Consider the following 25,046-nt stretch of genomic DNA (forward strand, 5'->3'; position numbering starts at 1 on the left):
CAGGGTGATATAGAAACTCAAGACTAAATGGGAAGGGACTAAAAGAATCCGAATCTTGCATCTCTCCACTGTCGTGTCAACCCTGGTAGCAGAGGTGCCTCTAGACTTCCCTTAACCTTTTGGCTCTTAGCTGCCAAAATCCACTCCAGGTTTTCCTTTTGCTTTGTTCTGACTTTTCCTTCTATTTCTACTTCCTTTCATTTTTTTTTTTCCCAACTTGAACCCTTTGAAGAATCTCCTGTTCATTTCTTCTCAGCTGTTCTTCTGCTAAGTTTAAAACTTACTCTGTGGCTCTTTCTCACCACCAACATTCAACACAGTTGTGTTTCCTTCACAAGGTACGGCTTATTATTGCTCTGGTAATACTGGAACAATACCTCTATAGTACATCTCAGGAGCTTCATTGTACAGAGTTTGCATTGAGCTTAGATTCTCAGTTAGGCAGAGAACAAACTTCAAGTCTGTATATCTGATACGTGACCCAATGGGGTATTTAGTTTCTTGTTTTAGCTCTTGCTTCATGTGCTTATAGAGGATTACTCATTGAGGTTTTCACATTTCCAAAAAAAAAAAAAAAAAAAAAAAAAAAAAAAAAAAAAAAGCTAAGTCGTTTTCATTGGTGATGGAGAAGTTTTAAAAGGTGTATTTTCATTCTCTGTAGTGACTCCATTGATAGTCTTTTAAGCTAAATAGCAAAATGCAGTGTGCAGTTGCTGATTGTTAAAACTCTATCCTGCTTCCCCGAAGCAAGCATCAGTTAAGGGAGGGCCACGCCACCCACTGATAGAATTCAAACCACCAGATGCTATTTTGGGTTCTTGGGTGGTGCTCTCCCTTCTTACCCTTTAAACTGCTAAGTCACATCCTGCTTTGCATTTTAATTTGCTGTAAATTAGATGCCACAGGCATAGGTCTGGCATTAGACATGCAAGTGAAATTAAACACCCCAAGAAGAGAGGGCAGCTCTGGAGTAAACCTATCCTTTCCATGTGGAAGACCACGTGAGCCTGAAGCTCAACCCTCTGGGAACTTCAGAAACAGGCAAGGGAGCTTGTCAAGCTCATCTTGCCCTTGATATCCGGAGAATCTGGAGGAGTTAGTGTGAAGTGCAGCCAGGCCTGGGGGGTCTTGTAGTTTACCGAGGTGACCCTGTGCTGAAGCCAAGATTGAGAAATGTCACAGGAAGTGGCCCTTTTGGTCCAGCTCCCATCTTTGCCCTGCACATTCTTCTCTTTTTAGGTAGGCCCCTCGAATCTTCTAGACTCCCACCTAGAGCACCTGCCAGCAACCCGTGTGTTCTGCCTTCTGCTTCTTTCATTCATGCACAGCTTATGTATTTCCTCATCAGAGTTGTTTTACCCTGGAATTCAGCTTGCCAAGGGCTGAGAACAGCCGTGTGCCCAGAACAGGTGTTTTCTAGATGAGCAATGGATGGATATTTCCCCCAGTGTGGTGGCTCTCTTTTACCTTTCTGTCTTTTGCTGTGGTATCCTTTGTTATTCCTTGTTGCCCCATAAGTGTCTTTTTTGTTTATTTATTTGTATGTGGTGTGTGTGTGTGTGTGGGTGTGGGTGTGGGTGTGAGTGTGGGTGTGGGTATGGGTGTGTGCACACGTGTGCATTTGCATGTAAAGCCCAGAGGTCAGTGTTTTGTGTCTTCCTCAAGAACTTCACACCTTATTGTTTTGAGGCAGAGTCTCTCAGTGAACCCAGGGATCCTTCTCTCTCTGTTTCCCCAGTGCTAGGCTTACACGTGTGTGATGCTGTCCTTTTTAATGGGGACCAAACTAAAACTTATTCCTGTAAGGTAAGCACTTTACTTATCACAGTATCTCCCCAGATCCTGTCTTTTTATTGTTGTTTGCTTGTTTGTTTTTGAGACACTCTCACTGTGAAGCCCAACATGGCTTCAAACGAGCAATTTTCCTGGCATACCTTCCAGACTAATTCCTGATAAGCTCTTCACCTTTTTTATCTTTACTGGGTTGTGTCATTAGAAGACTGAGAAAATAGCGCAGGGGCTATCACCTTTGCCTTTCCTTCCAGCCCAACAGAGAAGCATTGACCAGAGACGTAAAATTGCAGGGAGAGATGACGAACTCAGTAAAGAAATGTGCTTTAGACATGCCGAGTACTCTGCAAACATCTCAGAGAAGTCACAGGCAAAAGAAAGAGGGCACAAAAAGGAAGGCATAGCCACGAGATTCTCTAGTCCCTAGTCTGACCAGGAATGACTCCAGTGGACAGGAAGTGGGGCGCGTGCCCGTGGGAATGCATGTGCCCACTCGGAGGATGCGCTCCCAGCTAAGCAATTCTTGCCACCCATCTTTGTGAGTAACTTTTCTGCGGCGTGTAAGGACAAATAAAATACAGTCTGTAAGTGGGATGTACATCACATCTAGCAGTCAGGATACAAAGTGTGACTCAAACTACAGGAAACATGACTAATACTTTCTTAGACCAAAAGTGAAGCCAGAGTCCAAAAGGGAAACAAAGCCGTCTGGGGATAGGGAGAGATGGATGGAAGGTTTCACAGAGAAGGAGCTGACTCAAATGGTCCAAGGAGAATGGAGGACATTCCTGCAGATGGGAGAGATAAAGCGGGTGAGGCGGGGTCTCATGAGGGTAGGTGAGTGAGGAGAAAGGGTGTAATGGTAGAAGACTGGGTATCCTGAGCTTTTCGAGTGTGAGCTTCTGGAGATGAAATTGCACTTGCACTCATAGAAGTGATGATGATTGCTGGGGCCCGGGAGGTGAGAGGGAACAGAAGTTACTGTGGTGGCTACAGAGTTGTGATTTTGCAAGGTAAGTTCTGGAGATCTGGTGTGCAACCTGGTACCTATAGTTAATAAGCCTGCGCAGTACACCTGAAGTCTCCTCGTTTCACATTAAGTGCTCTGACCACAATGAAAGTAAACGCACAGAACGCATTACATGTTATACACGCACACAAATATCTGTTTAAGAGGAATCGGTAAACACACTGTCCAGAACACAGTCTGGGAAGACCCCAGGATTATTGTACAAGCATGCTAGAATCATGTCTGTAGAGCTAATGTTTGCAGGGAGCTGGGCTCACAAGAGAAGCAAAGCCCGGATGCAGTTCTCCAAGCCTGGATCTCAGACCCAGAGCACAAACAAAAGCTTCCAGGCTTGGTTCTTTTTCTTCACAAAACAGTGACTGGGGTCGTTCCAGCCTCCCTCTCCATCCACCTTTTTTTCTAAGGAGAGCTAGCTGGAAAGCATGGTCTGGTTATGGGGAACATCACTGTGAACCCACAATGGTGGGGCAGCAGGAGGCAGGTGCCCAGCTGAGTCAGGGGCCCAGTGCTAGTTTGGCCCCAACACATAGCAGAGGACTGGATTGCCTCAGTCTTCTTGGGAGTTGAATGGAGAATGATTGGATAACAGTGATTGAAACTGGTACCATACCTTTAATCCCAGCACTCGGAAGGCAGAGGCAGGTGGATCTCTGTGAGTTCGAGGCCAGCCTGGTCTCCAGAGCGAGTGCCAGGATAGGCTCCAAAGCTACACAGAGAGACCCTGTCTCGAAAAACCAAAAAAAAAAAGTGGCACTATTTGAAAAGGATTAGAAGGTTAGAAGGTGTGGCCTTGTTGGAGGAAGTGTGTCACTGGGGGTAGGCTTTAAGGTAGTATCCCTAGCCCATCTCAGAATTCTGTGTTTTGGTTTTCTGGGGAGACATATGCAAAATCTTGCCTCATGATTTAGCATGGGCACGGGGATTGGAAGCATCCAGAACTGGTATTTCTACCTAGGGCTTAGAGCAGTGGTTTTCAACCTGTAGGCAGTGACCTCTTTGGAGGTCACATATCAGATATCCTGCTTATCAGATATTCACATTACAATTTATAACAGGAGCAAAATTACAGTTATGAAGTAGCAGCAAAATAATGATATGGTTGGAAGTCACCATAACATGAGGAGCTGTGTTAAAGCATGGCAGCATTAGGATGGTTGAGACCCGCTGGCTCAGAGGAGGGTGGATAAACAGCCGGCCAGAATGACATGCCTTGGAACGGAACCTAGGGTCTCCTCCAACCTCCTGAGAAATAAATACCAGATACTCAGGATTTTATGCTGAGGAAACAATATTAATCTGTGCAAGTGGTGCTTAACTTGTGCATCAAAATCACCTGGAGGGCGGGCTGGAACAGGCTGTTGAGTTCTACCCTTGTTTGAGAGTGTGTAGGCTCTGGTGGGGTCTGGGCAATACATTTCAAATAAGCTCCAAAGCGAGGCTGATGCTGCCAGTGCCAGGGCCAGCCTTTGAAAAGCACATGTCTGGGAGAACACAGGAGCATTTGCCGTATCACAGCCACAAGGGAAAGTATTGGTCCAGAGTAAGAGAAGAAGGATGGAGAGTACCAGCTATATGTCTTAAACAATGCACACGCAAATCACCCTGGGAATGTGTTAAACAGTGTCCATGACCTTCATACTATCCATAAGCAGGTCAACATTAGCACAATGGAATTTAAATTTAATAATCATAATGGCATAAGAAAATGGTGAACTCTTAGAGTCAGTTAAAGGAAGTAAAAGAAGCAAGCCCAGCTTCTCAGTATTTCCTATGGCTTGCCAGTCCTATTGAACTGTAAGGACACTGGTGCCAGAGAGCGATGTGAATGTCTCCAGAGTCAAGGCCCCAAGCCAAATTAATCATTGCAATAGCTGAGAATAGTGGCACATGCCTAGAATCCTACACTCAGGAGGCAGAGGCAGGAGGATCAAGAGCTTCAGGACATCCTGGACTACATAGAGTGACCCTGTCTTAAGAAATAAACAAGCTTGCAGACAAATAAACAACAATAACAGTTTCAGCGCGTCCAAGGCAAGGGAGTGACTGCAGCCTTATATTCTGTCTGGAACACTGAATCTTGTCCTCTAGGAAGGGAAGCACAAAGACAGATAGATGATCAGAGTTTCACATCTGAGCTACTAAGGGCTAGAGAGGACTCCTGGAAAGTGACCAATAAAGATATGGCTGCTTAGGGTCTGGAGACAGCTCAGTGGTTGGTTAAGATCTCTTGCTGCTCTTTCAGGAGACCAGGGTCCAGTTCCTAGCACCTGTTTAGGGCATCTCACAACTACCTGTAACTCTGTTTCTAGGGGTTCAAAAGCCCTCTTCTGTTCTCCACGGGTACTTGAATGTTTGGGGTTCAAATGCATACATTCAGGCGCATGCGTATGTTCAGACACACACACACAGTAAATTAACCCATGTTTAAAAAGATGTGGTCGTTTGTTTGCTGGGAGAGAGGTGAAGTGGTAGTCTGTCTGAGGTAGGTTATGGTGGGAAGGTGGCCAATACTTTTCTCTCTAGTTACAGAGAGCAAACGAGAAGCAGTGTATTGAGTTTACAGTGAGATAGACTTTATTTCTAAACAATGGAAAACTGTAGTTTAGCAAACAAGTCAGAATGCCGTTCCTGTCATGGGAGGGAACAAACAAAGATAAAGGGAGATCTTGTAGGACGAATAAATGCTGGCTTGGGTGAGAATTCACCGCTGGGTTCCACAATTCTGTGAGTGACTGTGGTGGGCTTGTACTTTGTGTTCAGTTGTTATTGGCAAATGAATGGTTTGGGCACAGACCTGGGTACCGCTGCCACGCCCTGGGCCCTGTTTTACAGCTTCACCCATGGGCCTTGCTGACATTGCTTCTTAAGGACCAGGAAGGAACGGGTGGTAGGAATGGCGTTCTGTTTGGGTATGCCATGTGGAGCCGACAGTTGGATCTGTAGACTATTGACCCCTGTCTTCCCCAGAGGGAGAGGTGACAGTGACATGTCCTTCCTGGAGCTGCCCTTTGGGTGCCAGAGTGGAGGCTGACCCTGAGCTCCAGTGTCCGTCCCCAGGGACAGTCAGACACTGTTGTTCCTGCCAGACCTATGGCCAGATAGTTCAGAAAGATCAGCAAGCATTTCCTATAGGTTCAGGGCTGTTTATCACTATCTGAGGTGATTGCAGGCTAAACCTGCTTCCAGAACCTTCTGATGTTGAATTTTTGTTCTGAGAAATTTTAAATCCCACCACCAAATCTGCCCTTCCGATCATGTGATGTATCTGTCTGAGATATTCTCTGAAAAGGCCCACACCTGTGTCAGAGTAGCTTCTTTTAACATAGCATAGAAATGGGTACCCTGTTACAGTTTTCTGGTGCCAATTCAAGGCATGATTTATCTGCTTTACTGATATAATGTAAATTAATGCCTTCTAGTCTTCATGAAAGTTATTTCTAGCTGTGTAAGGAAAACCTGTTTCTCAAGCCAATCCTGGCCAAGTGTTTGAGTGCAGACCCCAGCCCTGATAACTGAACAAGTAGCTATTTCCCACCACTCATTAACCTTGTTGTTAACATTAACCTGGGGTGTGTGTGTGTGTGTGTGTGTGTACATGTAGAGGCCAGAGGTTGAGGGATCAGGTACCTTTCCATTCACCTATCATCTTATTTATTTTCTGAAACAAGGTCCCTCACCAAGTCTGTAATTTGACAGTTCAGCTAGACTGGCTGCCTAACAAGCCCTAGGGACCCACCTGTCTCCATCTGCCCAGCGCTGGGATTACAGGCCTGTACCACCTCTCCCAGTTTTTTGTGTGTGCTGGGTGTCTGAACTCAGGTCCGCCTGCTTGCATAGCGAGTACATTACAGGCTGAGCTATCTTCTCCATCCTTATCTAGCGGATGTGTGGCTTTTCCCTTCTCTATCTTCTTCCAGAGGAAACACAGTGCTTTCATGGATTGCAAACAGCACCTCCTCAATTGTGTGTGATTTGTTGAAATGACAACTGTTGACTTTCTTTACAGTCCTTATTTGCTTTGGGTTTAAAGAGGTGTAGAGGTCTCAGGCTGCAGAAGCCAGGAGAGGAGGGGATGGGACTCAGCTCTGTCTATTCTGTCCAAACCAGACGCCTTAGCCTCATTTTCTCATTTCCTTCTTATGGCTCCCTGATAGGTGAATAGTGCTATTTCCTGTTTTACATGGGAAAAGCCCTTCAGAACCAAAGAAGCGACTGTCTTTTTAAAGGTACATTCTGAAGTAGGGGAGCACCAGTTCAAACTAGGCTGGCTCCTGCCAAGGCCTGTGGTGGTGTACATACCTTCCTCCATTCTTCCCCAAACTGGTATCTCCTTTTCCATGTCAAGTTTTAAAAAATGTTTCTCATGATCATCTTGTAAATATGTTGATCTTCATTCTTACCCATATAAAAGCATTTTTCAGAAGACTTATTTATTTTATGTGAATGAGAAGTTTGCCTGAATGTACCACTGTGTGTCTGGTGCCCCCATGTTGAAGTCAGGAGAGGGCCTGTGAGCCTCTGGAACTGGAGTTACTGTGGTTCTAAGACACCCTTTGGGAATCAAACCCAGGTCCTCTGCAAGAGCAGCACATGCTCTTAACTGATGAGCTGTCTCTCCAGACCTCTTCTCCATTTTTTGATAGGATGCTATTCCCTTTTCCCTAGTAGAAGCCCCCAAATGGCATAAGTTTGCATAAATTATGCCCACTGGACTTTAGTTACAGATGGTTTTTATCAGCTTGACCTGGCATCTTTTTAAAGAAGCTGAACAGTAGTGAGAAAGGCCCCAGCCCAACTCTGAGACATGGTAAATTATCTTGGCGTTGGCCTGGGTGCATATGGCTTTTCCCTCCAGATGTGGGGCCTCCGTGATTTAGAAGAAGGGGAGAGTCATGAGTCTCTTCCTTCCCAGCTGGGTGGGAAGGCTGACTGGAAAGCAGGTCTCACACCGAATTCTGTCATAGATCAAACACTTGCAAAAAACAGCATGCACAAAAGCATCCAAAACCCCACGAGGCCCCTCCAGCACACCAAAAGAATTTGTAGGGATTTATGAGCACATACCTTGGGGGGGGGGGTCAGCCCCAGGAGAGCCCAGAGTTTCTGGGAGCTACAGAAAGTTTCTGAAGCCAGGTGGTAGTCACGTACTTGCGGAAGTACAGTTCTGTATAAACACTAGGTGGATATACTTTACTGGGAAACCTCAGCAAAAGAAAAATACATGCAAATGACCTTTCTGTGTGTGACAGGGACACTGTTACATTTTGATCACATCAGCATGTTCCTTGAGTTAGATAGAGATTTTTTTCATCTAAGGGTCACTGGGTGAGGTGTGGACACTTGAAGGTCTTTCATAGGGTGGTCCTCATCTCATCCCTGAGTCATCAGCTCAAGCTTCTGGCCCCACATGCCTCCTGAGGAATTTATCATTACGGCTTTTGTAAGTCAATACAGGCAAGACAACTACTTGAAGTAGAAGATGTCCCTTAATTGAGGCCAAATCTTCCCTACAGTGGCCCATGGCAACCCTGCAGAGTTCCTTCTCTCTGACAGTACTAGCTTAGCCTTGTGGAGTCCCTGAGAGTGGATGTGGTTCTTGTCCCTGTACAGTGACCACCAGTGGTGCCTGGGACCCCTAGGCATGGGGTGCTGCGTCTTTATTCTTTGCTCTGGGAATTGACCCTATCCTCTTCCTAGAATGAGCTTTCTTTGTCTTTTAGAGGGCAGCAAGGTCCTGGGGAACAAAACAGCAATATTTTCCTGGCTCGTACGCTCAGGCTGCTTTAGTAATGGGTATGGGAGAAAACAGGGAAAGAGAAAAGGGGTGTGGCGCTGGCAGGAGCTTTCACCCTAAGTGCCAACTCAATGAGTATTGGTTTCTAACCCACTCAGAGCCTTGGCCAACCGGAGAGTTCCCTCCAAAGTGAGGTTGGCAGAGTCGGGAGATAAAGATAACCCCTTTCATCAGTTGCCCGAGTCGGGGTCTGGACTTCTCACTGGGCAGGGTTATATGATCCTGTGACTCATTTTATTGCCCAAGGCATTCTCCCTCCTCCACATTTCACACGTGCCTCTCCTCCCGTGTTCTCCTTTATCAGAACCGTAGGCTTAGAAAAACAAAACCTGGCATCCACAGACAGAAATCCTTTGTTAGTATTCCTAGTCCACTGTGGACATGTTGCCATAGTGATATTGTACACACACACATGCAGACCCACACACAGACACACATGTGCACACACACACAGACACACACACACACACACACACACACACACACACACACACACGTTCGCGTACTCCTGTGCTCAGTTATTGAGAATACCATTAAATTCTTTTTTTTTTCCTTTCTTAGACAACAGGCAACACTGTTAACTAAACAAACTGTTAATATGTCTTTACAGCTTCCCTTGGCACTTTTTAGCTAGTTGAATTTGCTCCTAATTCAGCTATACTTAGTCATGCCCTGTAAGTAGAAGAGCCGGTGTTGTTTCTTTCAGGCCTACTCATTGTTGGAGCCAACTTGCAATGCTTCTAGCGATGGAGATCATGTTAGCGGAACGTGGTGAGTTAGCCGCTTTTCCATCGCTGTGATAAAATATAAAGCGACAAAGGCAGCTTATAAACGGAGAGCTTTCCTTGGGCTCGTGGTTCCAGAGGGATGAGTCCATGATGGTAGAGCATAGGCATGGCTGAAGGGACAGGAAGCTGAGGACCCATCTTGAACCACGAGCACAAAGCAGAGAGTGAGCAGCAAGGAGTGAGAGGCCTTAAGCCTTCAGAGCCCACACCCAGTGACATACTCTCTTCAGTAAGGCCACACCTCCTAAAGCCCTCAGACACCAGCTCCAAAACCAGTGCCACCAATGAGGGACCGAGTGTTCAAATACATGAACCCAGAGTTGGGGGTGGGGTGGCTCATTCAGAGCACCACACATGGGAATTGACTTCTGTGGCTGTAGGTCCCTTAATTTGTTTCCTGAGATTTAGATATCTCACTGCATTGTTTGGATTTTAGCTTACAGCTTTAATGTAATCATTTTTAGAGAGCAAAGTGCCAGAAAGACATTACAAGATTTGAGTATTTAGTAATTAATCCTGTTTGATATCCTATCAGACCAGTTGGTTCCTGGATAGTCATATAGCAACTTTCTTTAAAAATTGGACTATGTGAACTGGGTGGATTGAATAAAATATTATTCCACTGTCAACATGTGTGGGGTAGTTGTAGAATTTAGTTGAACTCAGAGAGTTTAATAAGGTCCTGGCCTTCTGCAGCCCAAATCAAGCACATCATTTGCCCTTAACCCAAGGCTGTGGCTGAAGATGGTGCTGCCTGGGACTTCTCTGTGAGTAAGACTCCCTATCATTGACTATAGCTGATGGCAGCTGGCAGCCTCAATAGCTACTTGGAAGTGGGGGTTCCTGTCTAGGCCCTGGTTAGTGCTTTTCCCCATCCTAGGTTCTTTACTGTCCTGAGTTCAGTACATCAGATGGTTTAATAGCTCTTATTGCTGCACCTGGCCACTAGGGGCACATCTGTTCCCAGCTCCATATTTAAAGGCTAAGATAGTGCCCTCCTCTTGCTGTGTGATCTGACTAGTGACCTAGCTTATTAGAGGCTCTGTGGTCTTCCCTGTAAGATAGAGACAATATCCTCCCATCAGTCTGTTGAAGAATGACACAGTTCTTGTGGGAATCCTTGTTACAGCACTTGACACTGAGCAGCGTGTACTCTGTTCACTATTCCCCGTGTTAATTACACTGAGCAGCATGTACTGTGTTCACTATTCACCATGTTAATTACTAGTGTGTGGGAAGTTCTGTTGTCCCCACCCCCTCCAGTGTTTATTAAATTGCATTACAGATGTCTTTAGAGGGGCTTAAAAAATCCTTTGGGGCTAGCCTGGTCTACAGCACAAATTCCAGGACAGTCAGGGATACACAGAGAAAAAACCCAAATAAATAAATAAATAAATAAACAAAGAAATGTATATTTTAAACCAGGCAGTTGTGGTGCACGCCTTTAGTCCCAGCACCCAGGAGGCAGATGCAGGCAGACATCTGAGTTCGAGGTCAGCCTGGTCTACAGAGTGAGTTCCAGGACAGCCACAGCTATAAGGAGAAACCCTGTCTCAAAAAACCCAAAATACATAGATAAACAAATAAGTAAACAACAAAACCCAGCAACAGCAACAAAAACAGAAAACAGACAGAATATCATTCATATTACATCGACCCTCATCTTTTCAAAAATTTCATCTGTCCATTTCAGTGACATTCAGTGGTTTACAGTGTCAGACAACCTTTGCTACTGTCTAGTTCCACAACGTTTTCGTCACCCCAGGAGGACCCATAACCATTAAACAGTCGCATCCCTTGCCTCCATGACCCGTGACCCTGGCTTCCCAACTCTGTGGTTTGCTGACTGTAGGTGTTGTACTCGCAGACTATTGTAGCACCGTCTTTTCTGTTTGGCTTCTTTCTGTTAGCATGGTGTCTGCAAGGTTCCATTGTGTTTTAATATGTGTGAGTCCTCTGTTCTGTTCCGTGTCTGCTTGATATTCTCTTACTGGTTTTCTTAGATTTAGTCTGTACATTTCACCAGTTTAGGGTGCTTCCACCTTTTGTTATTATAAATACTGCTGATAGAAGCATTGGTCTGTAACTTTCCCTTTGAACACTGGTTTTCAATTCTTTCAGAAGTAAAATTGCTGCGTAATAATTCTGTGCTTACATTTTTTGAGAAACTGCTGGACTCTGCTGTGCCATGCTGTAAATTCTGTGTTCACACCAACCATGGGTTCTAACTTCTCCACATCCTTCCCAGTGCCAGTTACTTATTCTTGTTATTATTGTTGTTATAACGATGTGGAATAGTGTCTAACTGTGATTTGAGAATGTTTTGTAGTACTGGGTTTATAGGTATCTCCGTTCAGGTTACCATATTAATGTTACTAAACCTGTCACATTTCAAAGCTACATGAAAAACCATATATACACCCCCATGAGGAGAGGTGCAGGGTGTCTTGACCACCAGAGTCTGTGATATGTGCTGTGGTCTCACCACTGTGGGCTAAGGAGAGGTAAAGTCCAACCTCTGTAATTCTCTAGCCTCTCTAATAACTTTTCTTTTCCTTTTAGGAATTTCCTCCAAGACTTCCAAAATGGTTTTTAGACACACTGGATAAGAGTTGACACTTGCCTGTGTGGGCTTCTGCCTCTCAGCTCCACCATCTTCTCATGACATTTTGATTGCACTGAGCCCAAGTGACCAGCTCTTCATAATGAGTGAAGAGAAGAACCTGGGTGTGTCCCAAAAATTGGTTTCTCCTTCAAGAAGCACAAGTAGCTGTTCCTCCAAGCAAGGAAGCCGACAGGTAACCTTGAACTCTTGTTGTTCTTAAAAATGCAAATTGAATCGTGAGAATTTGCAGGTAAAAGAAGTGTGTTCACTTGGGAGACACCACCTCTCAGTTAAAGATTAAGCAATTGTTTTCATTCCTGGTTACATGATGAGAATTGATTCATGTTCCTCCGGGTACTGAGAACTGAATTTGGATTGTTTTGTATTGTTTAGTCAACCTTTGCAGCCATCTACAAACATAGGTACCAACATTCCCATTTTCCCCCCAAGGAAGTGGAATCATCAGACCAGATTACCTGCTCCAGAGAGGACCAGATGCCAAACTAAAGCCCCACCTCTTTTGCTTCAGGGCCTACCTTTTCTTTTTTAGAGATTTATTTATTTTCATTTTATGTGGACGGGTGTTTTGCCACCGTGTATGTCTGTGCACCACATGTGTGTCTTGTACTCAGGTGCTGGAAGATGGCATCGGTTCCCCTGGAACTGGAGTTGTGATAGCTGGTTGTCAGTTGCCTTTGGGTGCTGGGAAATGCACCTAGGTCCTCAGCGAAAGTGACAAGTGCTCTTAACTACTGAGCCATCTCTGCAGCCCCTCCCACCTTTCCTTATACCTTATTAGCCAAAATAATCAGCAGACACACATCCAATAATTAAATACCCTCCTCCACTTCCTCATATTCACCAAGCTTTTGAGGAGAGCGTGTACGTCCAGATTGCCTGTGAGGAGCTAAAGCCTCGCCTGCTTTCCTTTCTAATGGGACAAGGGAAGCTAGTAAAGGGGAAATAGTGACTCACAGAAACCAGTAAAACAGAGGGCAGAATTAACTCCTAAGTAACTGGCAGTGGTCACAGTTTGCTTCTTGGTTTACTTTCCAAGGAAAGGAAAATGTGGCTCTGTTGGCAGATCTGCTGGTGTCTGTCCAATCGGTGACAATAAAGGCATATTAATCACTGCGATCTGTCCTGTGTCCTGTTCACCAAAGTGGGGCTGAGGGTCAGGGGATGTGTAAGAAAGCTGGATTTTTCAACCTGAGAGGCCTTGAGCTGTTCAGTATTTACTAGTTCTGTGGGCATTGCCTTTGCCCCGTGGGAAGTTCTGGCCTAAGAATTTGCTTTTGTCCAGATTTGGAAGCAGTAATTAAGCCGTGGCCCACCTCGGGAACGTCGCACAATGGTGATTCAGCTAAGTGTCTCTTAGTTTGAGCATTTGTCTCAGTCAGGGAGCTTGCCACCCACAAATTAAAGTTTGCTGTGAGTTTGACATGTAGGGAACCCTTTAAAATCTCTCTTGATTGTTAAGAGGGGTTTTTGTTTTGTTGTTGTTGTTGTTTAGTATTTATCTTTCTGTGTGTGCTCACAAATACACAAGCATGTTTGTGTCTGTGAGTATGGCTCAGCCTGTGCCATGATGTACAAATGAGAAGGTTGGAGGGCAACCTCAGGTGTAGATTCTTCTCATTTCTACCTTATTTTAGACAGCGTCTTCAGGGTTTTTTTGATGCTGCTACCAGGTTAGTTGGCCTATAAGCCTCCAGGGACTCTCCTATCTCTGCTTCTCGTCTTGTAAGAATGCTGACTTTTCAGATGCTTCTGTCTCATGTCCTCGTGTTTGTGTGGTGTGCTGGCTAGGTTTTTTGTTTGTTTTTTGTCGATGTTGTTGTTGTTTTTGTCAATATGACACAAACTCAGGTCATCTGAGAAGTTGAAACTTCAGTTGAGAAAAATGCCTCTATTAAATCAGCCTGTAGGCAAGTCAATAGGGGCATTTTCTTGATTAATGATTGTTGTAGGTACTGCCCATACTACCCCTAGGCAGTTACCCCATGGTTGTGTAAGAAAACAAATCAAGCAAGTCACAGGGAGCAAGTCAATAAGCAGCATTCCTCCATAGTTTCTGCTTCAGTTCTTGCCTCCAGGTTCCTGCTCTGGTTGTGTTCCTGCCTTGGCTTCCCCCAGTGATGGACTGTAATCAGATTGTGTAAGCCAAATAAACTCTTTCTTTCCCAGGTTGCTTTTGACTGGGGTCTTTAATTACAACAAAGAAAGCAAACTAAAACATGTGACAAGGACTTTTAACCATTGACTTAACTCCCTTGCCTCTGGGATTTTTTTTTTAAGATTAAATTTGTTGCTGGCTAATGTACCATGGGTCCCTAGAGAGCTGCTCTCATGGGAGGGACTGTGCCTGCCCACTTGGCCAGCTTCAGCTTCACTTAGTTGGGACTAGAAAAGAGTGTGAGTTGGCCTCCTACTCCTGCAGCTTACTCCAAGTAGCATGGCTTGTTCTGTCCTCCTTTGTCCCACAGGGATCATAGGCCCAGTAAAGTAGCAATTGTGACAGCCCCAGCATTTCCATCTTTACTACAGGAATTCTTTCTAGCATGTTTGTTGAGATTGGTTGGTATGGTTTTCACAATGCTGTCTTCTCTCCCAGTTCCCATAAAAATAGCAAGAGGATCCTACCCAGTGCTTCAACTTTTTTGACCATTCATCACATGGTCATCTTTTAATGTAAGGCCTTTAATTTTCATAATCAGCACACACCGTTGTTGTATGTTCTGGTCAGGTTTTTGTCAACTTGACACAAACTGCAGTCTCCTGAGAGGAGGAAGCCTCAATTGCAGAATTGCCTCTATCAGATTGACCTGTAGGTATGTCTGTGGGACACTGACTTGATTGCTGGTTGATGTAGGAGGGATCAGCCCACTGTGGGCTGTATCACCCCTGTCCAGGTGGGCCTGGATGGTATGAGAAAGCAGGCTGATCAAGTCATGGGGAGAAAACTAGTAAACATTGTTCCTCTAGGATCCTCCCTTATGTTTCTGCCCTGGCTTCCTTCGGGAGCCAACTAATCAAGACATGAAAACCCAACGGACCCTTTCCTTTCCAGGTTGCTTTTGGTGTTGGTCACAGCAAAAGAAAGCAAACTAGAACACTTTATTGACATAAAGTTTGTATTTCCTCCGACAGAGAAAATGGAGAATGCAATATGCTTATTTTACAACTAGTTGGATTTAGTTACAAAACCCCTGTTTGATTTGGAAGGACCGTGTATTGAGTCTACCTACTGTCCCATTTTCAGACAAACGGAAGTGTTCTGACCCAGGATAGCACTGCCTTCCCATCTATGATGCCTCTGTTATCAGTCTTTGTTTGTCTCACACACTGGCTGGGACACTGCTTGGGTCTCAGGAGCCTTGGAAGCTCTCCCTTGCTGGCCCTTTGGGGACTCGGCTGTTCCCATTGCATCTGTCAGTGGCTAAATAAAGCACACTGCATTTCCAGCCTCATCACAGGAAGTAAAAGTTAGAAGCTTAAAAAGGCAAGATTTCCACAGTCACAGGCTGAACTGTGGCATGGTAAAATGTTAATTGGTGAAGACATGTGTGCTACCTCCTTGTATTGAAGGTGCCACTTTGAAACCCCTTTCAGCTTGTCCAGTGCTTTCCATTTATTAGAAGTAGATTCATCCCCTGTTGACATCACTGGCCATTATCTATGGTACTAGCTTTCCTGTGTGCTCTGGACTATGGTTGCAATCTCATCTTGCGTGTCTCCTGCGAGATCTATAGTCATCTGCCTTGGTTTGGGATGTGCTGTTGCCTACCTTCCACTCCCAGGGACTCTGATCCAGGGCAAGTATCACGTTGCATTGGAACTCTTTTTCCATGGTGAGAATGGAATGTCTCAGATCCCCATAAGACCATCAGATAACCTGGCCCAGGTTCAGCTTCCTCCTTCCACCTCCCTGGATAAGCAGATGGCAAAACCTCCTTTCCCTGTGCTGTGGGGACTTCTGTCTGAATCATCTCAATTTGCAGCAGTGAGCCTGGCTCAGGTGGGGAAGGTTTGGCTCCCTTAGCTTCCAGAAGTAAGCCAACAAACACCTTTGCCCACGCTATGTTTTACATTTTTACTTTGTTTCAGGTCCATGGAGATTTTCAAACTTTTAAAAACATAACCTCCCCCGTCCCCTTAGCTTTATTGAGATGTAACTAACAAATGAATGAAAGTTTTATATATATTTATAGTCTATACTGTGCTGTTTTAATAGTTGCATACAGTGTGAATGATAAACACAGGCCAGATAACAAACGTACAAGTCATTGCACGTTGTTATTTCTGGAGTGTGGATAGCAAGAGCATTCAAGATCTACTCTCCTGGGCTGGGGAGATGCCCAGGATGTAGAGTGTGGGGTTAATTCCAGAACCCACATAAAGTTGGGCATGGTGACAGACACTTATGAAACCAGTGCTAGGGAAGTAGAGACAGACAGATCTCTGGGGTTCACTGGCTAGCCTCATCTAGTGGGTGAGCTCCAGGCTAATGAGAAATTCTATCTTAACAATAAGATAGCTCCTAAAGTAAACATCTGAGGTCCTCTGGCCTCTACCTGCACGTATGTGAACATTATCCTCTGACCTCACCTACACATGCGTGAACATGCCCACACATAGAGACCTACTGTCCTGACAAATGTCACATATAGTTTTCTCATGGTATTCGCAAAGATATTGGTTCCAGGAGACCCACTGATAACAGAATTTAAGAATGCACAGTCCCTTTATGTGAAATGCAAAGGCTTTCATCTATCACCTAGAGTGCCTTCCTCTATTTGTCAAGTGGTCTGGATTCCCGATAGAAATACTGTGTTAGCCATTGCTGCACTATATATTCAGGGAAGGATGACACAAAGAAAAGTCTGTATGTGTTTGGGCACAGCTTACATTCGGATATTCTCAGTCTGTAGTTGGCTGACTTCAAATATTCTCAGTCAAATATTCTCAGTCTTCAAATATTCTCTGTAGTTGGACGTCAGAGCCCAGGGGTGGCCCCAATGTGCTTCTTCTCACCATTGTTCCAATGTTGCACCTTAGACCTTCAGATTTTCTTTTCCTTGAACAACTGGAGCTTTGAGCTTTGAACCCGCACCCCGTGTCCTCTAATCTACTGATGTGTTGCACTGTAACCCTTCGTTCTGCTTTTGAGAGTTCAAGTTCTAGATGATGTTTTTGTTTATGTAAGATGATGCAAAGTGTGCTCTCCAGTGCCCAGCATAGTGTCCTCCAGTTTCTTCCATGTTGTCACCAATGAAGAGTTAGAGTTCATTTTTTAAAAGCAGAATAGTAATTCTTTGCAAAGAAAATATATATGTTTATATGAGAAAATGTGTCACGTGTGTGCACAGGCATGTGCATGTGTGTGTGTGCATACTGAATGTACTAAATGTGTATACATACTACATTTTCTTTGGAGACTTTCTTTACTTCATGACTATAGGACAGCCTGGAGGTTTGTAGCTTTGTACATTTTAACTCTGCTTGGCGTCTGGGTGGCTGCAGGAAGAGGGCGCTAAGAGCTTGAATTTATTGCTCATCTTCCACAGATGGATATGCACACACATTACACACTCTACACACATCACATACATCCCACACTCTCATACGTCATACATGCAAAATTTTAAAATAGAACATAAAATCCTCTCTTGGTCATGAGACTTAGCCTTTCTAAATACTTTTCTCCAACCCAGCCAACTGGGAAGCATGGTCTCTATACCTCTGACTTGCTTTCTGTTCCTTAGGCTGAATTTGCCGGTCTTTGATTCTTGAATTGACTTGATCATGTCCTTTCTATAACAGACTCTGAATGTGTAAAATGTCAGGGAGCAATAGACTTCTTTGTAGATTCCCCCTGCATGTGTCTCTCTCATCTGTGTAGACTCCCCATGCATGTGTCTCTCATTTTGTGTAGATTCCCCATCCCATGTGTCTCTCGTTTTGTGTAGATTCCCCCTGCATGTGTCTCTCATTTTGTGTAGATACTCCCCTGTTCTTGCATCAGTGTTAAACGAACGTGTTTTCTTGAAGGAGGAAAGGAGAACTGAGTGAAATAGTACATGCAAGTGACTGGGCTGGCTCACGGGGGACAGTCAGTGCTTGTGGATTAAGTTAATGAATAAAGAAAGATGCACTTTCGGGGTAGAAAGAGTCCTATGCAGACTGTCCTGTGGATTCGTGAAGTAGGCAAAGAAAGATATAAGTAGGAGAGAGAATTGCTATTTTTAAATTTATAAATATGAGTAATTCCAATTGTCTTTTGTCTTTTTCCCACTGCTCCCCTTCCATTCCTGCCTAGAAATTTCAAAGTACTTTATTTAGAAGGCAGGGCTAGACAAAATGAATGGGTATCTGGCTTGTCTTTATTAGAAGAGCCCTATAGCCAAGTTTTTGGGGTTTTTTTCTTCAACAGCTGCCATTGAGTTGCTGCTACTGAAAGTGCTTGGGCAGGAGATATAAAGCTATGAAGGACAGAGCATTACAGAGCCAAACAGAGCATTACAAATAAGAAACCAGCTGACGCAAAGCCCTTGGTGGAGAGAGGGCAAGGCCTCCATTCTTTAATGAGTTGTTAGCATTTGCCATGAAAATCAGAAATGAGAAAGCACGTTCTGCCAAAACAGCTCACAAGTGCTGCACCCACCTTAGCCTGGGACTTGAAAGAGAGAGATCTATTTCTAGATGAGTCTCCCCACAGTGACTCCACTTGCTCTTGTCACCCTATTGTCTCTGGGCTAATCTTTGGTGGCATTTGAGTTCCCTCGTGGTCACCTGATGAGAGTTAATTTATTCAGGCTAATAGATTATGCTAGACTTCAGAAGTTTCAGCCAGCCTGGGCTCAGTGCCAGAATCTATAGGACAGGTAGTTTGGCTAGGAGGAGAATTTGCCAAGTTTTGAATGGTGAATCAATGTACAGTGTTCAGGTGTTGGTATATTCAGTTAAGTAGTAAATGTGCTGATATCTAAGCCAGGTGTGGTAGTGCACACCTATAATCACAGCACTTGGGAGACTGAGGCAGGGACAGTGCAAGTTTGGTGCCAGGCTGGGCTGTAGTAGCTGTCAAGGAGTAGGAAGAGAAAAGAGAGGAAGAAGAGGCAGAAAACTTGCTTTAGTCCATTGATTTATTTTCTTTAGAGGCACTAAATTTGATCAGGTTTCTTTTTAAAGTGTGGACTACAACAGCACTACAAGCCATTGAGGAGGTATGACCATGGGCATTGTCTATCTTCTGGTGGCGTCTTGGTTTCCTTCCTGTTGTTATAATGGGATATCTGAGACTGATGGTTTTTCTAAAGAAGAAAGAATAATTCACTTTGCCCTGGAATCGGGGAAGTCCAAAGGTGAGCAGGATGCTGGCATGAACCCTGATGATACTGTGCTGCTTGAACTCGTGGCAGAAAGTGCAAGAGACAAAGCACCAGGTAATCCTGTAATGGCCTTTGCAGCAACATGCTTTGGGTGACTGATGGAGAAGTCACTCCAGAAAGCAAAGCAGCCGTCCACCTTAATGACTTCCGTGCAGATCTTTGAGAGCAATGGGGTCTTTCTGGGTCCTGATGTGTGTGACTCAAGGACTTAGGTGCTGGGCAATCAGTGACCAGCAGGGGGTCAGTTTGAGCCAGCAGCTCCAAGCTTAGTATTTCATGCTGATGAAGGTTAAAGTCAGAGGTACCATGTGGCTCTAAGCCAAGTGAAAACAAGCTTCATTAAGGAAATGTGAGAAATTAAAGAAAATGGAGAGATTCCTGAGAATGGGAGGGGTCCCAGCAGAGGGGGAGAAAAACCACACAAACACTGAGCTAGCCTACGGGTTTTTTATAAGACTTTAGTAGAACATGGACAAAGACTGAGGTCATTCTATTGGGAGAGGGTAGTCCTCTGGGCCTATCATGGCCAAGCTATGGGGGCCCACAGCACTCTGAGCGTTTTCCACTGGTGTAACCAGGGAAATGACCATGCACTGCCCAAGTGCTGCTTGCCCAGTTATGGCCCTGCTCTCACATCAAAGCCCCCTCATTCTGCTTTGTTAGCTGCTGACCTTGGCTCATCTATTGGCTGCTAGCTCTGGCCAGCATTGTTAGCCACCAGCTTGTCAGATGTTGCTCATCTCTGACCTTCACTGGCTGATAATTGAACTATTCTTCCTTTGTTCTCACAGTTCTGTGTCCAACTTACAGTTTTACCGTGGGCCTCTTCTGTGTTACTGCCTGGAGACAGCTAACTCCTTTCTCAATTTCGTCATCTCTAAAAAGATCGCACCTCCCCATACCCTACAGTGACAAAGTTCAACACAAGTTTCAGGGGATCAAACTATATATCAATAGCAAATAGCCCTAGAATATCAAGGATAGCAAGCATTAGCTCTGGAGCCAGAGGGCCGAGCTTAAATCTTGGACAGTTTATAACTCGTCTGACCTTGGACAGACCACACTCCCTCTGTGCCTTAATTCTTATTGGATTGTGCAAATTAACTCTTTACTCAAGACCTTGTGTGGAAGTGCCTGACAAACAGACCACTGTCCTTCTACAAACATGGAAGTCCCTGGGATCCTCATGGTACCCACAGGTGACTGCTTCCCTGCCTCATCCTTTGAGCTGTGGACTTTGGCAGTGTAGAGGCTTAGGGTGTATCTAGGCCACAGTGAGAGGAAGAGTTGGCAAGAGATATTGTGGGTTGGGAACACCCTGGAGCATCTCTACATCTTCTGGTATCTTCTCACAGCATCCTATGGAATCCCAAAAACAACTCCTGAGGTCTGAATTGTTTGTCTTGCAGTGAAAAGGAAATAAAGCCCAGACATGTTAACTATTGTGTTCAGAGTCAGTGACCAAGGGGCCATCTATTTGGAAAGCACTGTCTTTAGATGCTAGAGGCTCCTTCAGAAGTCCAGGAGTCCTGTACAAACTGTTTAAAAAGGTCTCCTATAGCCAGCACCTGTGAGCGTGAGGAAGAATAGGATGGAAAATGAAGCAACATGAAGCCCCCTTGCCTGGAGCTGTCTTTTTCTGGTCATCCCAGCAGAGGAAAAGACCCAGCTGTCTATTTTTGTCTTCATTTTCCAGGCTTATTTTTTGGGCCCTCTACTTTTTTCCTACCAGCCTTTTGGCCACAACTACGTTGTAATGTTACATTCTTGATGTAGGAAGGCTGGAAAAATAAGACTTAATTCACAAGGAGTTTTCACGCTGAGTGTTGCAGAGAAGCAAACATGTGCTATGGGAAGAGGTTAAAGCATTTTCTAAAGTGACAGTTGTTGGGGCTCTTTTTCTTCTCTGTGTCTACACAGGACATACCTAACCGAAGGAGCAGGAGAAACCAAACCCTAAACACTTCCAAAGTTCCCCACCTGTCTGTTCCAATCTGCAGTCCTGGAATAAAAGGCAGCAAGTAGGGGCCTAAAAGACAGCTCAGTGGTTAAGAGCACTGGATGCTCGTCCAGAAGACCTGGTTCAGCTCCCAGCACCCACACGACCAGCTGTAACTCTAGCTCCAGAGGATCCAATACCCTCTTCTGTCCTCAAGTACATGTGGTGCAGACAGACAGACCTACAAGCCAATGCTCATACATGAAATCAAAAATGAAATAAAAAAAAAACAGCAAAGATAGCTTTCTGTGTTTTAGAATCGCTGCCATGATAAAACCTTCTTGAGGTGCCTTAAGAAAATGGATATATTTCCCTGTGATTGGCAGTAGCCACAAGAGTGGGTCACAGGAAGGAAGAACTGGAACCCAGGTGTCCCAGCATGTCTTCCCAGCTGTGCAGCACCTGGATCACTCTTGAGAATGTTGAGATGCAAGCTTGAGCTGAGCTGGATCGGCAGTTCTTTCTCGTGGGAGAAGAGATCTACTTCAATAACTGGGTGATGCCAAAGTGCCAATGGCAGGCAAGCTGCTAAAAAGCATTTGCCATGCAGCTGATGGCCCGAGTCGAATCCCAGGAGCCCAGGTCATCATCTGTCATCCCCACTGTCCTACCAGGAAGTGGAGGCAGAGACAGGAGAGTCACCCAGAAGCTTGAAGAACAACTAGTCTAGTATGTGCAGTGTAGCAGTAATGAGAGAGACCTTGCTTCAACACCGTAGAGAGAATTTGCTTCTGAAAGCTGTCTTCTGACCTCCACGTGCACACTGTTGCATACACACACACACACACACACACACACACACACACACACACACACACGCACATAAATAATAAATAACAAATTCTAACGGCCCAGAAATGACAGTGCAGAAAGTAGGACAGGAGCAACCAGAAGGGACCTAGACATTGGTGGGGGAGTAGTGAGCATTGCCTGCCTTCTAGACGACTCATAGAATAAGCTGCTATGCCTCTGGACACTGACCTTGGCCCTGAGTCCAGCCATATTCCCCTCTGTACCATTCACAGGCCCGGCGGAGTCAAAAGTCCTGGCACATTTCTACCTCAGCGTCCTTGTGTGGTGAGCTTAATACGGTCCCCCTAAAAGATAGGTCCACATCTTCCCCCTGAGAACCTGTGAAAGTTACACTGTTTGGAGAGGGGTCTTGGGAGATGTGGTTCATTTAAGGACCTTGAGAATGGCAGGGCACTCTGAGTTGTCTAGGTGGGCCTTAAGTCAATCGGCAAGAAATCCACATGGGAGAAACACAGGAGAGAACGTGACGTGAAGAAAGAGGCAGATGTGGTCTGGAGCACCAAGCCAAGGAACAGCCTGCTCCAGAGACCAGGACAGCTCAAACAGATTCTCCCCTGGGGCCTCCAGTGGGAGCCTGGCTCTGCTTACACTGGGTTTGGGATTTCTGGTCTCCAGCACTGTTAAAGAATTTTAAACTCCAGAGTTGGGTGGTGGTAGAGCAGGTCTATAATCCTTAGGAGCCTTAGGAGGAGGCGTGTAAGTTTGAGGGCAGCCTGGGCTATATGGCAAGACCTCATCTCAAAATAAAAGGCAGATAGAGATTTATTAGTTGTAATTTTAAGCCACCAAGTTTGTGGCCATTTGCCAGGACAGCCTCAGAAAATTAGTTCTCTCTGCTTAGAATCCTAGCTGAACCCTGAGTACCAGGGGATCACACCTAGGGGTGTGGGGATGGTGCTGGTCTGAGCTCACTGCTCACCTGCTGTGGCATGTGAAGTCCTCATTCGGCACCTATAGATTTTCAATGTATTTTCAGTTTTCATGTGTACTGACTTCCCAAGTGTCCTTGCTAAGTGGTGTGTCTTGGCATTTCCAGTGTGGGTGCTAAATATGAGACCTTTGTATACAGAAGGGTTTGTCACGTTAAATGCCTACAGCCCATGCCCAGGATTCCAAGTCACATATGCAGTATTTCCCAGAGTGCCTCTGTTTTGATTGCACACTTCCATTAGCTCTTTGAGCACACTGAGGTGGAGAATAGAGATCAGCCCATGTATCTGGCATGGACTTGGGTTTTCTGGAGAGATTGACGTTGAGTATGATGGTGTTTTGTCTGAGTACATTCAGTATGATGATGTTTTGTCTGAGTACAGAGTTTGCAATTTTTTATCTCCAGTGCTCATACACCTCAGAGCGCTGTATGCCACAAAGATTTTTTTTTAAACAAAAGGCAATAAAGATAAAATACAAAAGGATGATGCAAGATAGAAGGGACCAAAATATCCTACCTTCTTACCGCTGGCCCTGGTCCCATTCACATGGCTCCGGAGGAGAGTTCCATGCTACCCGAGGGTGGTGAGTTAGCAGACTCCCCTGCAGTACGTTGGCCGCCGTCTTAGAAATAAGTCATTCTTAGAAAGGAGCTGGAGAAAGGGTGCGAAAGCTTCATGTCCTGGTCCCCAGAAGCCTCTCAGTTCTGTGATCCTCAAATGATTGATTTCCCTTAGATTCCTCATATCGAAGGCAAAAGAACTCAAAGGTGACTGCCACATTCTCTTCCAAATTCGGAAATTTCAGAACAGCTATTCTATGTCTCTGGGGGAAAGCCATTGGTTACAATTCTCCTGGGAGTGAAAAGACAAAAATACCAATAAAATAAGGTCAGAATAGGCTGGGAGGTCTTGCTGGGTGTGTGGTGGGTATTTGGGGGGGGGGGGGCTAAAGGGATTCCACTGAGTCTACTGCATTTGTGCATGCTCTTGTCCAGAGTTGATGTTCAGTCACAGGGTTCTGTGTGTGAGCTGCAGATTGAGCCTGTAAATGTGTCCTGTTGCTTAGCAGTTTATAGTCTTGGGCAAGCCACTCTGGAGCTTCAGTGTTTGCCTCTCTGTGATGAGGGTGATGACAGAACTACCACAGAGCACACCGGACACATCGTTCCCTTTATTACTGTCTGACCTCCATCATCAGACGTGTGGCCATCCATCACCCCCATGGTGGCCTGTCATTGGGCAGAATGGCTCAGGGTGTCTCCATCATTAATAGTAGCTACACTTCTTGTTTATAGAACAATGTTGTGAGGAAAGAGGAAATACACAGGAGATGTTAGGGCCTTGATACTATGAGAGGAATATTTAGCAATATCAATAACTTCCAAATATATCTGAGGAGTTTAAAAAGTACTGAAGTAATTGCAGCCGTAATTATGCTAAGTGAGTCATCAGCAGGCTAGAAACAGTCATTGCATGTGTGCTAAGGAGTTTTAAAATGGTGTTTTAATTATAAAGCCGTCTGTGGTTAATGCAATTGCAATAAGCATCTGTCTCTTATTTGGAAGCCCAAGAAGGTCTCAGGTGGAACAGTGAGACCATGGACAGCTTTTCCTGGTATCTTCCCCACTGTCATGATCAGCATTGTCTCCCACGATTTCTGGAGGGACTAGGTCTGTAGTATTCTTCCAGTAAATACTCGGGATGTTTGTGTTCTGTAGCTGGTCAGATGATCAGCTTGGGAGCATTTGGGGGCCTGGATCCTCTGGGTATTTACTTCCCCAGCTATCCACAACTCTCTGCTAAGAGAGAAAGCCCTCTCTCTTAGTGCCTATTGGCCTGTGGTAACTGATGGTCCCCAAACAGCCTTCAGAATCAGAGAGGACTCACCAGTGCTCATCTCCTT

The 25,046-nt window shown here is 45.1% G+C and overlaps 1 protein-coding gene across 7 annotated transcripts in view; it reads left to right on the forward strand.

Annotated features, from left to right (window-relative positions):
• Positions 1 to 25,046, forward strand: part of Osbpl3 (oxysterol binding protein like 3) — a 167,788-nt gene that overhangs the window by 72,832 nt on the left and 69,910 nt on the right. For 5 of the 7 annotated variants that reach the window (XM_027429608.2, XM_035448775.1, XM_027429607.2 and 2 more), the window contains one exon: positions 11,966 to 12,201. In XM_027429608.2, the coding sequence (XP_027285409.1) occupies positions 12,109 to 12,201 (93 nt within the window). In that variant the 5' untranslated portion in view covers positions 11,966 to 12,108. Of the gene's footprint in view, positions 1 to 202; positions 339 to 1,114; positions 1,240 to 11,965; positions 12,202 to 25,046 lie in introns of those variants that run through there. The other 2 variants (XM_035448776.1, XM_035448778.1) reach the window with 2 other exon arrangements.

Source organism: Cricetulus griseus, chromosome 8 (genome assembly GCF_003668045.3).
Source record: "Cricetulus griseus strain 17A/GY chromosome 8, alternate assembly CriGri-PICRH-1.0, whole genome shotgun sequence".
In the NCBI taxonomy this organism is placed as follows: domain Eukaryota; kingdom Metazoa; phylum Chordata; class Mammalia; order Rodentia; family Cricetidae; genus Cricetulus; species Cricetulus griseus.